Below are 16,107 nucleotides of genomic sequence, written 5' to 3'. Positions count from 1 at the left end.
TTTTTATTGTTTTTCTGTTTACTTGAATTATGAATACGACTTTATTCTAACGTATATTGTGATAAACTCACTGCTGAGGGAAATTGCTTAAAAATTTGCTTAGACGCCTAAACCTTTCACAGAGTGTGCGTCAGTGTATATATATCGTCATATAAACAAAACAAAAAACAAAACAGCAAAAACTTTTGACTAATTTTTGGACGTCATAATAAACCTAATCATCTCTCTCCATTTGTGACACACACACACATAGAGAGAGATGATTAGGTTTATTATGACGTCCAAAAATTAGTCAAAAGGTTTTGCTGTTTTGTTTATTGCACATCTTTATAAATGATCAGCACGAGCTTGGCGGAATCAGACAGATATCCCACCTTCGCTGAACTGCTACCTCGTCATTGTTCTACACTTCTTTATCCCATAAGGTTGAAAGTCGAATAACACGGAGTCATTAACATCACGGTATGAGGTCTGAAATCCTGTGTAACTGCTAGCACATTTTCCCCTAACGGGCCAGATCACAGCCCAATACTGCGTAATGTGGTCTGCCTGGTATCTACAATGACACTAATACTACTCATAGTAATAATAACCAGTCGAGCAGTTGAGTGTGTGTGTGTGTGTGTGTGTGTGTGTGTGTGTGTGTGTGTGTGTGTAAGTACCCAGCTGTACAATTGATTTTATACAGAACATAATTTATGATTCGTCCTACCACAGAAACTTTCATGTACACAAAATATTTTATATATATATATATATATATATATATATATATATATATATATATATATAAATATATATATATAAGATCAACATGACTACAATAACATAGTACTGTCTGTATACATGAAGGCCTATATCATTGAGAAAATTTGAATTTGACAATAAAAATAAGCGATTAAAATACATGGCAGTAAATTCAGGTGTCGCGGTGCATGTGCACTAATTTGCCCAGCAGGTGGCGCCAGCGTGCGGTGTGATATTCAGTCGCCAGCGTTGCTCAAAGTTTATGATCCGGTCACAGCGCCGCTCCAGCCTGTCCACCGCCGCTGCTCTCGTGACGTCACAGGTTTCTTGGTTGCTCGGTTTCGTAGCAACGGTGGTCAGAACAACCGCGCGGCTCCTCCGGAGTGACCATTCCTACAGCTAACGCCAGTCCGGCTGGGGAGACTCGGCCCGCCATGCCGCGAAGCCGAGATCCGTTCCCTTTTCCACGACATGAGAACGACCAGACTTTCACAGGGAAGCAAGTTTGTCAGGTAACTTTTTTGGGGGGGGTTTACCTTGACGTCATGTTTCGGGGTCTCCTCCTTAATAAACTTTTCTACAACAATCTGACGATCCACAGAAACCCCCCTTTAAAAACCCCACCCACCTCGCGCAGAACGCTCAGCCGTGGAGCCGCCTGAACGACACGGCGACCGAAACCAGCCTGAGGCGAAGCGTCCTCCACCGCGACGAGGAGGTGAGATCAGCCGCGGCTTCCGGTCATTCAGGAGCCGAAAAGCTATGATTTCCCCCCAAAACAGTAACTTATCATTATAAACATGTTCTTTGTCTCCAAGACACCAAGAGACAGCCTGGACTTCCACCTCAGGTCCGTCTATGACAACCATCTGGACTTCCTCCGGGACAAGAGCCAAACGCTGCAACAGAGAGAGACTCTGATGGACCGCAGGTGAGCAGAGCCGCACGCGCTGACCAGGGCTCAGCACACCTGACGCGGGAAAAGGCTTTATTGGCCTTTTCATGGCCAGTGATCACATTTAGTCTAATGTGAATTAAGAATTAAAGCCACGCGCGTTATTAACAATCTAACCGCGCGCTGACCTGCACTTAATAAGCCGACATAACCGCAGAAATCAGATGTGGTCAGTAACCCGATCAACTGGTTTACTCCAGTAATCAGACCACGTCAAACTCCGGAGTCCCACAGTAATCAGATTTCCGCACATGCCACGCTTTAACCATCGCGCCCCTTCACCTAAAAACATGAACTTTTATCTTCTAGAAGACGGAATGTTTAAATCCCTCGTTTCGTGTTTTGGTTTCAGCGCCGCTCCGCGTGTTTAGTGCCGCCGTCTTTTCTCGCGCATGCGCAGCCTGAGAAATCCGATAGAAATCGGGAGTAAGAGAAATCTGAGCGCTCAGCTAAAATCCAGCTCTACTGAGCTTCTTAATCGGAGCTTGGCGTTTACATGACCCTGCGAACCAAATAAGTGCAGAAACCTGATTGAGTGCATGTAGACACTCAGACCACAGGCCTTCACCAAGCTTGGACTCCCCTGTTAAACTAATCCCACTGGACAAACCACTACATAATAAAGTGAACGGTAAAAGCTCAACTCTCACACAGAACTGACTGCGATGGTGGAACCGACACGTGGAATAAGACACATGGGTACCTTCCAGGTTGGGGTGCAAAAATCAGTGTTTATTGAATCCCAGTGAAGAAAAACAAAAGAAGTGCAATTTATCCAGTGCCAAAAGAAAACATTTACAAATATATACAGCTTAGTATTTTTAGTCACACCTGGCACATCTCCAGAATGCGTTTGAGGATTAAGACAGCGGGGTTAACCATTAAACCATTGCACAGGTAAGTACTTGTTGCCTTCCCCAAGTGTTCAAAAGTGTAACAGGTACCTAGAAAGTCTTTACACCCCCCACCCCAAACTGACTCACTCATCCTCATACACTACACCCCCCCCACTCACTCTATGTTCACCGCAGGTATTTTGTCTAATTCTATAAACTCAGGTTAAACTCTACTGAGTTTCTTCACAGCTAAGGAATGTAGAATAAATATGGTGGTGAAAATGGTTTATGCGCTAATTTAAGAGCGGCTAAAACAGGCCAGTCAACTTCGACCGGGAACACTGAAGTGAGGGGCGGTGAAGAGGACAGGAGGGCGGAGGGGCGGTGAAGAGGACAGGAGGGCGGAGGGGCGGTGAAGAGGACAGGAGGGCGGAGGGGCGGTGAAGAGGACAGGAGGGCGGAGGGGCGGTGAAGAGGACAGGAGGGCGGAGGGGCGGTGAAGAGGACAGGAGGGCGGAGGGGCGGTGAAGAGGACAGGAGGGCGGAGGGGCGGTGAAGAGGACAGGAGGGCGGAGGGGCGGTGAAGAGGACAGGAGGGCGGAGGGGCGGTGAAGAGGACAGGAGGGCGGAGGGGCGGTGAAGAGGACAGGAGGGCGGAGGGGCGGTGAAGAGGACAGGAGGGCGGAGGGGCGGTGAAGAGGACAGGAGGGCGGAGGGGCGGTGAAGAGGACAGGAGGGCGGAGGGGCGGTGAAGAGGACAGGAGGGTTAACGCAACATGAAGACTGCAAGAGGGCCAAGTACTCTGGAAACACAGCTGGGCGACCGCGCTGACTTAGTGGTTTCTTTCCAGGGCAGCGCACCCAGAAGCAGACGAGGCAGCGCGCGAGACTCGGGAGACGAGAGTCTGGGTGAACCCTCAGAAAGAGTCCATCTACAGCATCGAGGGAACCATCGGTAAGAACTCACACTCGTTCGCTCGACGCAGTAATTAGTTTATTTACACCGCATCATCCGGCAATACTTCAGCTATTTTAAGGGCACTTGTACAGCGGTCAGCCAGCGCGGTCAGACTGCTGCCCTGCAGAAACTTGGTGACTCAGATTTGTTTACACTGCAGACCAAAGTCACATCTACACCACACATTCAGTGCACAAGTGGCCAGTTACACGGCGTATTGATATGCCAGCTTTCAGCGTGTAAATGTTGACCACCACTGGCCAGCCTGCAGAGACTTGTGTCCATCAATGATTTAATAACGTTTCAGACAAACCTTTCAAGGTCACGTCTTTACAGACGACGTGAGGCAGCTTTTAAAGGCACTTTAACGCCTTGGCTCTCTGGTTCCCATCACCCGCATTATGAACGACACGTTTCTCTGTAGCGCAGCATTTCACATCAAACCAAACGGCTGGTTCAGTTTTACACGCCAGTGGCTGAAAAGAGGATAAAGAGGTTAAAAATCTGAGGAATTCACCTTGAAACTCAGTGGATCTGGTCCTGATCGTCTGACTGTCTGTTTCTTCTAGAGTCTCATCACAACGCTTCTACAAACCGGGGCTACTCCAGGAAGCACGACGGCGGGTTTTACTCGGCATAAATAAAAGTGATTTTACCAAAACCAAATATACTGTTATAAACGCTTTATATACACTATACACACACACACACACACACACACACACTTTACCTCTGACACGAACCAAAAACACTGCCGCAAAAATGAAGTTCCTCACAAAGCCCGAGTGACCACTGCGGACCGTTACAGCGTCCAGAGAAACCCGCTGCCCACGGGCTCGTCGGAAATGTCCCGTTAAACGCCGAACAAGACGAATTAACCGGACACGCAAAGCTGACCGAGACGCTGGTCAGCGCCACGACGCGGTAAACAATCCCGGGGCTAACGCTAACAGCTAGCTGCTAGCCTAAGCCAGGCTTCAGGAGCCCCGCCCGCCCGCAGGAACCGGTGAAGATCAGAATCGCCTCAATACTCACCGGCCGCAGGAAAGGGGTTCGGGAGTGACCCCCCCAGACCCCCAGCGGCGCTAGTATATCTGATCAACTCATCATCTCTACCCCCAGTTTCTACTGCGGGCGCCCCGAGACTTTGGGCCGACAGACGCTCACCGCCACGCGGGCTAACGAGCGGCGCCTCATCACCTCCGAGTCGGAGCGGGACGGGACCCCGACCGGATCAAATAAGATCACGGTGTAGGATTTTAAACACACACTCTCTCTCTCTCTCTCTCTCTCTCTCACAACACACAGCTTCATTCAAACAGACAAACACCCGCTCTCTCACCTCAGCACGCGCTCACACACACACACACACACGCGTTCAAACTGCGTCCCATCCGGGAGGGCGTCGCTTTATACCGCTCAGGACTCAGAAACCACCAGAGAAAACCACATCGCCCCCGTGTGGTCATTGTCGAGCACGTACAACAGGCGACTGGCGCAAAGTGGAGGTTTAGGCTCCCAGTCAGTGGAGCAAGTTCCGTGTTTAACACAGCGAGGCGTGAATATTAAGGCCTGAGGGTTTTATTACACGACAACAGAGAGAATTTAAAGAGCTCTACAGGCTCTGTAATACAAGCGGTCCGCTCGACTCCAGACATTTTGGGGTCGAGTCTGATTCCGAGTCCAAATGAATGGAGTCGATTCCAGGAGTCTATTACGTGCGCACGTTTCAGCGTAGGGAAGAGTTAAGATCATAAACCAATCCGATTGTTGATGGAGTGAAAGGCAGATTCTGACAAGTAAATGTGACTCCACATTAGCTGATGTCCCAAATGCCTGGAACCAGAGAATCGAATCTTTTTTTGGAATCGACACCCAGCACTGGCTCACTTCAATTCCACATTTTGGAAAATACGTGAAGCTTAATTTTGGCAGTTATCTTAAATGACCTTTTTCTCACAACTGTTGTCTTGTTAATAGCCTATGTGCTATCAGCCTGTGAAGGACTGTTTTTAACAGCCATTTCAAAGACCTAAATTGAATCAAACTATGTTCCTTTTTGTCCTTCACAATTGCTACCTGAACACAGCCATTTATCTATTTTGTCTGACTGTAAATATGTTTTTTATGCTCTAAGTACAACATCCTGTGTCATGCCATGTAATCTTCACGGTCAGAGCCAAAACTGTGGCCTCCTACACTCGTCTTTGGTGTGACATCTCTTAAAAGAGCAGGAGCAGGAGTTGAGTATCTTCAGTGTTGTATCACTTCAGTTAAAAGCAGCATTGATGTCTATAGCAATTAGCTAATCTACCATCCTGTGCGCCTGGGATTGCAGAGCAAGTTAATCCTGAATGGTGTAATGGGATTGTAGAGGATGTCTGCAATCATTGTTGATAGTCACTAAGGACATCTCAATGTCTGCACCCACACCACCCAATACAATGCTGGATACAGCAATGAAGCAAACTGCTACATGTGTGGAGGTGAGTTTATGGGCTTTCAGTGGGAAAATGTCATGGATGGGGATTTACAGGCTACTTGTTTGGAGGCTAATTGTATGGAAAGTGAGGCCAGGATGAATGAGTCCGCCCTCAGAATCATCTTAACTGCACCTGTGTAGTTTCAGTTTAGTGGCCGGCAGTCACAACACAGAGTATCATAGGTCAACTTTAAAGGGACATTCTGACAACTTTACAAACGTTCTACGTAGCTCAATCTTTGAGACGTAAGCAAAGTCAGGCAGAATGTTTTGAAGTGAGATGATGCTTTTAAGAGAAACTTCCCAGATTAGACTTTCTTTGCAGAGCTGGCGATAGGAACCAGGGGTTGCACTGTCTACAACAGCTATAGATATCCAATGTATTTGCTGCGCACAATGATCAGTGAACCTACATGCATCCTCTGAGTTTTTAGAAGTAATTTTAATAATGGAAAAATGGTGGTAAATCTGAAACAAATAAGCTTTTTGTCTTTCAACCACTTTCAGGCTCCTCTCTGCCTTGGATGGATTTACAAAAATGCATTTTAGCCCACAAACTTGTTGAATTATCATTAAAAATGTTTTGGGCATCTGTCAACATATTTGTAACCATTTCACGTAATAACTTTCTATGAGCTTTAAGAGGCTTCAGACATCTGGATCTTATCACCACCCACTGTAAACAATTCTGAGGAAGTTTTTCTAGAGCAAAGCATTTCACATCAAACCACTCTGATTGACTGTTTACATCCAAACCATTTACTTATGCCTTTTTTTAAATCTTGGAATTCCCCTTTAATATGACCAGCGTTTTAGTATTTGAATTACTAGTTTACATAGTAATGTTTAGACAGTCATTTTAGAACTGAAAATCTAGAAGTTGTCCAGATTATGTAATCTTTGGAAAGATTCACCAACACCACAAATTCTGCCTGTCACTTATAGATACACTTCTATTTGGATTAAAAAAATGTTATTACATTTTAGGGTGTTTAAAATATGAAAAGAGTAGGTCTCTCTAATTATGAGTTATCATTTGTTTTCATATCATCAGTGGTTGTTTTTGTCTGTGTCAATCTGATGTCCAGCCCAGTGAGATCTGCACAACATGGGGATGAATTCCACATGCTGGCACAAATTTAGTCCCTCTTTGTGGCATAAAGTCGCTTCTGGGCTCTGGATAAAAGTGTGACACGGCTGGATTTACAGTGTTTGCTTCCACCCCACCCCCACTTCCTTAACAAACACCCTGACAGCATCCACACCTTTAGGTCTTTACCTACAGTTAGCCGCATTTGATATGCAAATTACTGCAAACAGAGCCTGCTGGGTGTCACATATTTGACCATTTCAGCATTAGAGGTCCTGTGGGGTGGCAGGTAAACAGGCATTCAAGCTAAAAGACTAAAATAGTGTTCTGACCTTTGTGCTTCACTCTTAGTAGATCTAGTGAGTCTAGTCCCAGCAGGTATCACCGTATTTAGAGCTTATATAATTACAGCCTTAATCCACTGATCTGATCTAACATTTTATCAGTATAAGGGAATACTTAAGATAAACAGTTAGTGATGAATCACTGTTTACACATACATATACTTAACATCACAATTATAGTAGTGCTTATGTTAGGAGTGAAAGAAGTAATAAATCTCTCTCTCCCTCCCTCCAACACCCCCCCCCCCCCCCCCACGCCTTTCGCTCTGTCTCTTTCTCTCATTCTGGGATGTTTCAGCGACCTGGCTTTAGACATCATAAAAAAGGTATGAACCTGGTTAGTTTCTAGTAATTATTTTATTATTTCAATGTTATTAGACATAGCCTGTTATACAGCCTGCTAATCAGTTACGGGTCAGGTTCAGAACGTCTCCTCAGGGCTTTACAGTGAAGTTGGCATAAGAGCAAAGCTTTCCTAAATATTCAGTTAATGTTTCCAAACGGCGCATGTACTGTCTGAACAAAGCATGTCCTCTCCTTCCCCCGATAAAGTGAGTAGGATATGACTTTGTTATACGTCATAGGACGAATAGGAAAGTAATAACAACCAGAAAAAAAGATCTCATTTCATATGTATGCCTTTTCTAAACATATAGACATAAAACACACGTATCAGCCTTTGAGATAAGAGTTTGTAGTAAAAAATCCCAAAAATGTCTGTTACACTTAACAGGCAGTGTTACAGGGAGCAAGGAGGCCTGTGGTGACCAGCCCCCTATAATCTTTATTCGCCCCTCATATAGATATTTACAGAATTGTACATTCACAGCTCACAGAAAGATCCAGTTATCTTCTATGAGCACTATGCAGACAGCACTGACACTGACATGCAGATCATTCATGGTAACTGTTTTCAAATAGATCCTTCACAACCTGCAACATGATGTCACTCATTGCTTAATACTTACTAAAATGTCTTATATAAAGTCTTAAATAGGTACTGTAAATGTTTATGATAACATTAGATGGTAGAGGGTGGCGTGGCATGCCTTGGGAGCTTATTTGAGATACAAGAAAAAGCAAGTAAAGATGCAAATTTGAATAGTTCCATAAATAGATGGTGAAATGAATAACAAACTATCTGGTAAAACTCTGAATCTCAAATAGCTCCTCTGTCCCTGTATAGTGCGCAGGGAACGTTCTGAAATTCAGGCTTCCACACTCAAATACTGCTCTGTTGTCCAGTGTGAAATTGTGCATGTGAGGCTAAATATGAAACGGCTATTTCTTAGACGTATTATGCACATAGGGAGTAGGGAGCCATTTGAGATTCAACCCCGGTTAGGACTCGATCAGAACCAATGTTAGGGTTTAGGTTTAGAACCAGTGTTAGGGTTCAGATTAAATTTGGGTTAGTGTGAGTGTTAAATGTACGGTTTGGGAAAGGTTATTAAGAATGAACTAAATGTAAGTTAAAGACAAGTTAGGCATCTGCAAAGTGGACTAGCGTTAGCACTGAGATCATTTTCAAAATGCGCATAAAAATAAATGTATTTATCTTTTAAGTGCACAAACAACAACAGTGGAATTATTTGATATGCTTGAATATAGATGGGCTGATGTGAATGTGTGTGTGTGTGTGTGTGTGTGTGTGTCTCTTTTCCTGTAGAGAACTATGTGTGCCAAGCATCTCTGTCTCGACAGAGCACAGAGGGCAGTGAGGAGGTCACTCAGCTTCGCAAGCTAAACGGCTCTCCCATCGAGTGTCCAAGCCACCAGAACCTCCACAAAGAACTGCTGCTTAGCCATAAGAGGTGACTAGAGATAATAAACACTGTAAATTAAATACCATAATCGCTACCTAATCATTCTTACCTAAAACAAAATAACACAGATGGGCAAGCACTGATCATTTGCATTGCCTTTATGTTAGAGTTGTTTCAATGGCCCTATACCACACTAGATTTTCTAAAAGCGATTATGGCCAATTTGGATAAAAGAACAATCTGTGTGCAATGCTTACTTTTAAAGTACTATCTGAATAGTTAAGACAAGTTCTACTTGTGTGCTCAACATGATAACCAATGATGGGTTACTAACTGATGGCTCATGCTAATTTTCTAGTTTAACACATAGAAAAACAAAAAGACAATTTATAAAATATTACGTGACCTGCAGCCTGTCTGGTCAGGTTCTGCAGAAGGGGGCAGTCGTGGGCTGGAGGTTAGGGAACCAGCCCTGTGACCGGAAGGTTGCTGGTTCAATCCCCTCGGCTGACAGTCCACGACTGAAATGCCTTTGAGCAAGACCCCTAACCCCCAACTGCTCCCCGGGCGCCGTGGATAGGGCTGCCCACTGCTCCGGGCAAGTGCGCTCACTGCCCCCTAGTGTGTGTGTTCACTAGTGTGCATGTATGTGGGTGTTTCATTGCGCGGATGGGTTAAATGCAGAGGTCTGAATTCACAGTGTGCAAACACAGTGACCAAACACAGTGACCAAACACAGTGACCAATGGTTCTTAATTAATTAATTAATTAAAGAGCATGATCCCAGGCCTACATCAGACTCTGAACCTGTCACTGACCATGAGCCAGCTCTTCAATGTGACGACAGAACAAGTAGACGGACTGGAACTAGCGAGAAACGAACAGTATACAATTCAGCAAACAAGCTTGGCTGTGAGATGCTTCACAGGGTGACTGAAACAGAACATTTCAAGTCAATCTGGCAAATATTGAAAATATGATATTGCCTCAGTTTTCTGCCTCTAAAGCAAACGGATGCTACTTTTTGCAGAAAGAATTGACAATATTAAAGCATATTTGATACAATGTTTGAGGATTCTTTGCTTTTTGTTTAATTTTGCAGAACTGTTATATAATAGCACCAAGAAGGAGATGAAGCTTAGAAGATGTGCGTTATATAATAACAGACTAGCATCACAGCACTGATGATCTATGCAATTTGGCTTCGGCTGATGCTTGTGACCAAATCACAGTTGTAATGTTATTCATGATAACACTCCCTCTCGTGGTTTAGGCTATGTGTACCTTGGGATCATGGGTTGGAGTTTTACTAATATGTGAAAATATTCATAGATTATGTACTGATATGTTCCTCTCTACAGCTTATCTTCTCATCTCGGGTTAATCGCAGAGTGATTTGTGTGTAGGGGTCTGTTGTTGGAGGAGAAGCCGGAGCTGCAGAGGGTTTTGGAGCAGCGTAGGTTGGAGCAGCACCGTGAGCAGGAGCTCGCCCTCCGACCTCCCTCCGACCTGGAGCAGGAGCTTCGCAAGAGACAGCAGAGACTGCTAGAGGTGCCATCACCCTCTTCCAACACTAATACACATTCTGTTTGTTTACAAGATACATCTGGTCTCCATCTCTAAGACCCTCATAGTGCTTTGGCTTACTTATGTGTCCTGTGCTCTGGACTACAACACCTTTGGGAAATTAAATCCTAAGGTTATTTATGCTGTAGTCTTGCTGTAGCCTCTGGTTAGGATCACTACCAGTCAAATGTTTAGACACATCTACAAATTGCCAGTTTGCAAAGTAACGTGTTACAGTAATTTGATTACTTTTTCCTGTAATAAAATACTATAAAACATTACAGGTTCAATTCTTGCAATCATTTTATAGGTACTATATCACGATTGGCCCCTCCCAGTCCTGTCCATGTGTTCGTGTTGTGTTTTGGTCTAGTCCACATGCTTTTTGTTGTGATCCCCTGTCCGGGCCCCTTGTTCTGTGACTCCGCCCCTGATTATTCCCACCTGTGTTTTCACAGGTGAGTCCTGTTTTCCCTTGTTAGCCTTCTTGTATTTAGCCCTGTGTTTTCCCCTGTGTTGGTGCTGGTTGTTGTTTGATGTGTGTGCTGTTGGTTTTGTTTGGTGTTTGTTCATCCAGCCCCCGTTGTAGTTTTCCTGTTTATCATCATGTCTGACTCTCCATACATCCGTGTTGGCCATTTGATCCTGGACCGCTATGACCACGACCCTGGATTTGCCCTTAATAAAAGTCGCTTATCTCCGCATATGCATCCACCTCCTCGCTCTGCATTACACTAATACACTAATTACTACTAATTTAATTAAAATCACTTATGTTACTCATGTTTCTAAGAGAGCATTATTAATTACGTGTGATTACTTACATTTTTTTATATTTTTTTCTTTTTCCATACAATTCATAGTTCATTTTTACATGGCCGCCTCTCTTCATCTCAGAATTAAACAGGCTTTTTTTGTTACTGTGTTTTTAAGACTGAAATATGTAAATGATTGGCTGCTTATAGGCCTTGTATTGTGCCTTCATTTATAGGGCAGTGATTTCTTATAAATTTTGTGTGAATGGGCGGGGCTAACCTGCTGTAGAGTTGAATAGACATAACTATGTAAATAGGTTGTTTTCTGTGACATCACAAAAACAGACAAATGTTTTGAAACTTTAACAATGTTTAGACACTACATCAAACTTTTATATTTAACAAAAGTGAGAATTTTATTTTTTCCAAGATATGGGCCCTTTAAAATAAACTTGCTCTCTCTCTCTCTCTCTCTCTCTCTCTCTCTCTCTCTCTCTCTCTCTCTCTCTCTCTCTCTCTATATATATATATATATATATATATGTGTGTGTGTGTGTGTGTGTGTGTGTGTGTGTGTGTGTGGAGTTAAGGCCAAAAGTCTGAGACCATAGTAAAATTAAAAATAGTAAAATTGCTTCTATTTTGTAATCATGTCTAATTTAATACAGTTTTTCATTACAAAAAAGCTCAAAGCATAACAATTTCAACAAAAAGTACAATCTTTGAATATTTACATGAATTTCAGAATTTCCCAGTATATCAAACTCCACATGAACTCCACAAGTTTGTGCAAAAGCCTCTGATTAGTAGATCAAAGAAGAATGGTCTAAACATGTGATACAATGGAAGGAATAAAACTACAGACTACAAAATGACTTTTTTGCGCAGAGGCCCCAACATGGTCAACATTTCAAATTTGCTTCAATTTGAATAGTGGCCAGGGAATAGAATTTCTTATTAATTATTAATAGAATTTCTAATTGTCATAACTCTTTGTTTTATTTTTTTCATGATCGTTTCTGTTGTTTATTTCCAAAAATGACCAGATTTTCAAGGTGGTGTCAGACTTTTGGACCCCACTGTACATTATGTCCGCCTGGGCTTGTACACCATTTGCACACGCTTGTGCTACAAACTACAGCTGCTTGCGTAAATTTAAACCTCACTTCAGGCCCAATTCGCCTTTCTTTCAGGACGAGCTCTGAAAGCTTTACATTTTATTCATAATGATTTTATTTTGAGGCAGCTGTCTTTACATTTTTTCCAAAGTCTAGTCTCCGTTTTCAAACAGTCAGCCGTTCGTAATTATAATCCGTTTAAGTGACTGTCTTGTGTCTTGTTTAAAATCTAGGATTGTGACAGGCCTTTCAAATGATGTTTACTGTGCTTTCTAAACAAACTACTGATATGACTACTAAGATTTTCCAGGAAGTACTTAGTGAAGTAATCAGATCACAGTTTGACAGAAGTAATGAGTCATTTGTAATTTTTAGTAACTACCTTAACACAGCTCATACAAGGAGTTCCCTTTTTTAGCTGATTGTTTTACTCATTTTAGAATAAAACCGAAGACATCAAACTATAAAATAACTGGAATCATACAGCGACTAAATAAATAAAGAAACAAAATTATCTCAGATCCATAAAAGTATCCCATTTTGCTTTGATGTCAACTACAGTATCTCACAAAAGTGAGAGCACCCCTCACATTTCTGCAGGTGTGTTATTCTATCTTCTGATGGGACGTCACTGTAGAACTGAAGCTCTGATATAAGTTAAAGTGGTCAGTGTGCAGCTTGTACAGCAGAGCAGATTCACTGTCCTCTGAAAAGAACAACACACAGACATTAATGTCTAAATAGCTGGCAGCACAAGTGAGTCCACCTCACAGTGAACGTGTCCAGATTGTGCTCAAATGTCAATATTTAATGTGACCACCATGATTATCTAGCATTGCCTGAACCGTCGTGGGCATGGAATTCACCAGAGCTGCACAGGCTGCTGCTGGAATCCTCTTCCACTCCTCCATGATGATGATGAGCTCCTTCCACCTGAGGATGCCCCACAGGTGCTCAATTGGGTTTAGGTCTGGACACATATTTGGTCAGTCCATCACCTCTACCTTCAGCAAGGGACTGGTCATCTTGGAGGTGTGTCTGGGGTCGTTATCGAGTTGGAAAACTGCCATGCGTTGCACTTTACAAAGTGGGGGGATCGTGCTCTGCTTCAGAACGTCACAGTACATGTTGGAATTCCTGTTTCCCTCAATGAACCGCAGCTCCGCAGTGCCGGCAGCACTCATGCAGCTCCAGACCATGAAGCTACCACCACCATGCTTGACTGTACGCAAGAGAAAGTTGTCTTGGTGCTCCTCACCAGGGCACCGCCACACATGCTGGACACCACCTGAGCCAAACAACTTTATCTTGGTCTCATCAGTCCACAGGACATGGTTCCAGTAATCCATGTTCTTGGACTGCTTGTCTTCAGCAAACTGTGTCCAGGCTTTCTTGTGTGTCAGCTTCAGAAGAGGCTTCCTTCTGGGACGACAGCCATGCAGACTGAGTTGATGCATAGTGCGACATATGGTCTGAGCGCTGACAGGCTGACCTCCCACTTCTTCAACCTCTGCAGCAATGCTGGGAGCACTCATGCGTCTATATTTTGAAGCCAACCTCTGGATTTGACACTGAGCATGTGGAAACAACTTCTTTGGTCAATCCTGGCGAGGCCTGATCCGATTGGAACCTGTCCTGGAAAACCGCTGTATGACCTTGGCCACCGTGCTATAGCTCAGTTTCAGGTTGTTAGCAATCTTCTTATAGCCTAGATCATTTTTGTGGAGAGCAACAATTTTATTTGACACATCCTCAGAGAGTTCTTTGCCATGAGGTGCCTGCTATACAAGCTGTACACTGACTACTTTTAAGTTATATCCAAGTTCCATTTCTATAGTGTTGGCCCATGAAAAGATAGAATAAAATATTTGCACTTTTGTGAGATACTGTAGTTGACATCAAAGCAAAAAGGGATACTTTTAAGGATCTGAGATAATTTCGTTTCTTTATTTATTTAGTCGCTGTATGATTCCAGCTCAGGTGTACTCACTTTCATGAGATACTGTACTTGCACTCTTGCCATTCTCTCAAACAACTTAAGAAGGAGCCACATAAGGAGGACGCTTTTCAACAGACCTGAAAACATTCTACATGCTGAGACCTTGTGGGCTGCTGAAAATGACTTTTTTGGTGGGCGTTCCTCAAAAAAAAGTTCAAATATCTGTAGACATGGCCAGCATGATTTATATTCGTTTGTGTAACAACATGCAAAACATTTTAACCTAATCATGTCAATTAAAATATCTTTAAGATTACAAAAAATATACATTCAATCAGGTGTCTCTAAACCTTTGATTGGTACTGTATTTTTTACTCGTTACAAACTATTTGAAAGCACCTTTAATTAAACCTTTATAAACCTTATTAAACTTAATAATGTTATTGAAATTGACAGCAGCAGATTCTATTAACTCCTGTTTATTGTCCTCTCTGTTGTAATGGTGCTATGCTTGTTGTTCCTCTTCTTAACCTCAAATGTTTAATGTGTTTTTGTGACAGTATGAAATGGAGGAGATGAAACGCCGAGAAGGTCAAGAAAACGTCCCCGAGTTTGTGCGGGTCAAGGAAAAGCTGCGGCACATAGAAGTACCAGAGCAAAATGGCTGAAACTTTCGCTGGACATTTCTTTTGATCTGCGTAAAACCAATCCATTAAACTAATTGCTGTGATAAATATACAAATGGTGTGTAGAGCTAATATAGAAATAGTCTAAGAACGCGTCTTATATTAACTGTTTAGATCGTAATAACGGACCTGTTGCTCACACAATTCAGTAGTTTTACTAATTCCAAAAAGTATTAGCATCATGTGTACCTATAAATGTAACGTAGCACTTTCTCTATTTTTTTTTTACTTTACATAAAACAAAATGTTTTAACATCAAACGGTGTCTGTGTTGGTTGTACTTTTTAAAAAGTGGCAGAATGGGGATAGAAAATACACGTAACGATCCTTCCGCATGCAAAAAAACATTAATTATACTTAACTTTGGCGAGACTGTAAATTCTATTTACACATCATTTCTAAAAATGATACAAGAACACTCTACTTGCTTCTTTAAGGGACAATATCCCACGTTTTTCTTGTATTGTATTTTTTCCCCAAGGTCCATTTATTACAGCTGCATGGCTTATGTACCAAAAACAACCATAATTCATTATTACATGACCTTTTCATTTCTGCATCTCTCCTTATCCCTTAGACGTAAACGGGCTATTTTTGTTACTATCAAGCTCAAGTTCAAAGTGTTTATTGTCATTTGCACAGAGGAAACAGGTTTCCTTATATACGATGAAAAGCTTACTTTGCTCCTCGCTAAGAATGCCAAATATAACATTAAAAATACAAAAGAGTATATATACAAGCATATATATTAATCAAGAAATAACGCACTAAATATAGGCTACTAATAGAGGTTTTGAAATTTACAACAGGTTAGGTTACAGTGTATAAATTACAGTGGTATGGATGGATGGTGCTGTGCCTTGCC

The 16,107-nt window shown here is 42.6% G+C and overlaps 2 protein-coding genes and 1 non-coding gene across 4 annotated transcripts; 2 read left to right on the top strand and 1 right to left on the bottom strand.

The window, feature by feature from the left end:
* Window positions 1–1,014: 1,014 nt before the first annotated feature.
* On the top strand, window positions 1,015–4,162 carry c28h1orf194 (chromosome 28 C1orf194 homolog). The gene is made up of 5 exons (XM_017722402.2): window positions 1,015–1,259; window positions 1,349–1,465; window positions 1,566–1,678; window positions 3,390–3,493; window positions 4,066–4,162. Exons 1-5 carry the CDS (start codon window positions 1,182–1,184, stop codon window positions 4,134–4,136), a joined length of 483 nt encoding a protein of 160 aa, XP_017577891.1. The 5' UTR covers window positions 1,015–1,181; the 3' UTR covers window positions 4,137–4,162.
* A 31-nt stretch (window positions 4,163–4,193) lies between these two features.
* On the top strand, window positions 4,194–15,502 carry zgc:195245 (uncharacterized protein LOC565483 homolog). 2 transcript variants are annotated; one of them, XM_017722399.2, is made up of 5 exons: window positions 4,194–5,982; window positions 7,711–7,738; window positions 9,082–9,226; window positions 10,585–10,729; window positions 15,117–15,502. In XM_017722399.2, exons 1-5 carry the CDS (start codon window positions 5,914–5,916, stop codon window positions 15,222–15,224), a joined length of 495 nt encoding a protein of 164 aa, XP_017577888.1. In that variant the 5' UTR covers window positions 4,194–5,913; the 3' UTR covers window positions 15,225–15,502. The 2 variants fall into 2 exon arrangements, with proteins under 2 accessions (XP_017577888.1, XP_017577889.1); XM_017722400.2 differs by lacking the exon at window positions 7,711–7,738 and having other exon boundaries at window positions 9,117–9,226.
* LOC119262768 lies at window positions 4,505–4,838 on the bottom strand. Its single transcript, XR_005129891.1, has one exon.
* Window positions 15,503–16,107: the final 605 nt, after the last annotated feature.

Source organism: Pygocentrus nattereri, chromosome 28, assembly GCF_015220715.1.
Source record: "Pygocentrus nattereri isolate fPygNat1 chromosome 28, fPygNat1.pri, whole genome shotgun sequence".
Taxonomy (NCBI): domain Eukaryota; kingdom Metazoa; phylum Chordata; class Actinopteri; order Characiformes; family Serrasalmidae; genus Pygocentrus; species Pygocentrus nattereri.
This window is presented reverse-complemented; position numbering and strand designations above follow the sequence as displayed.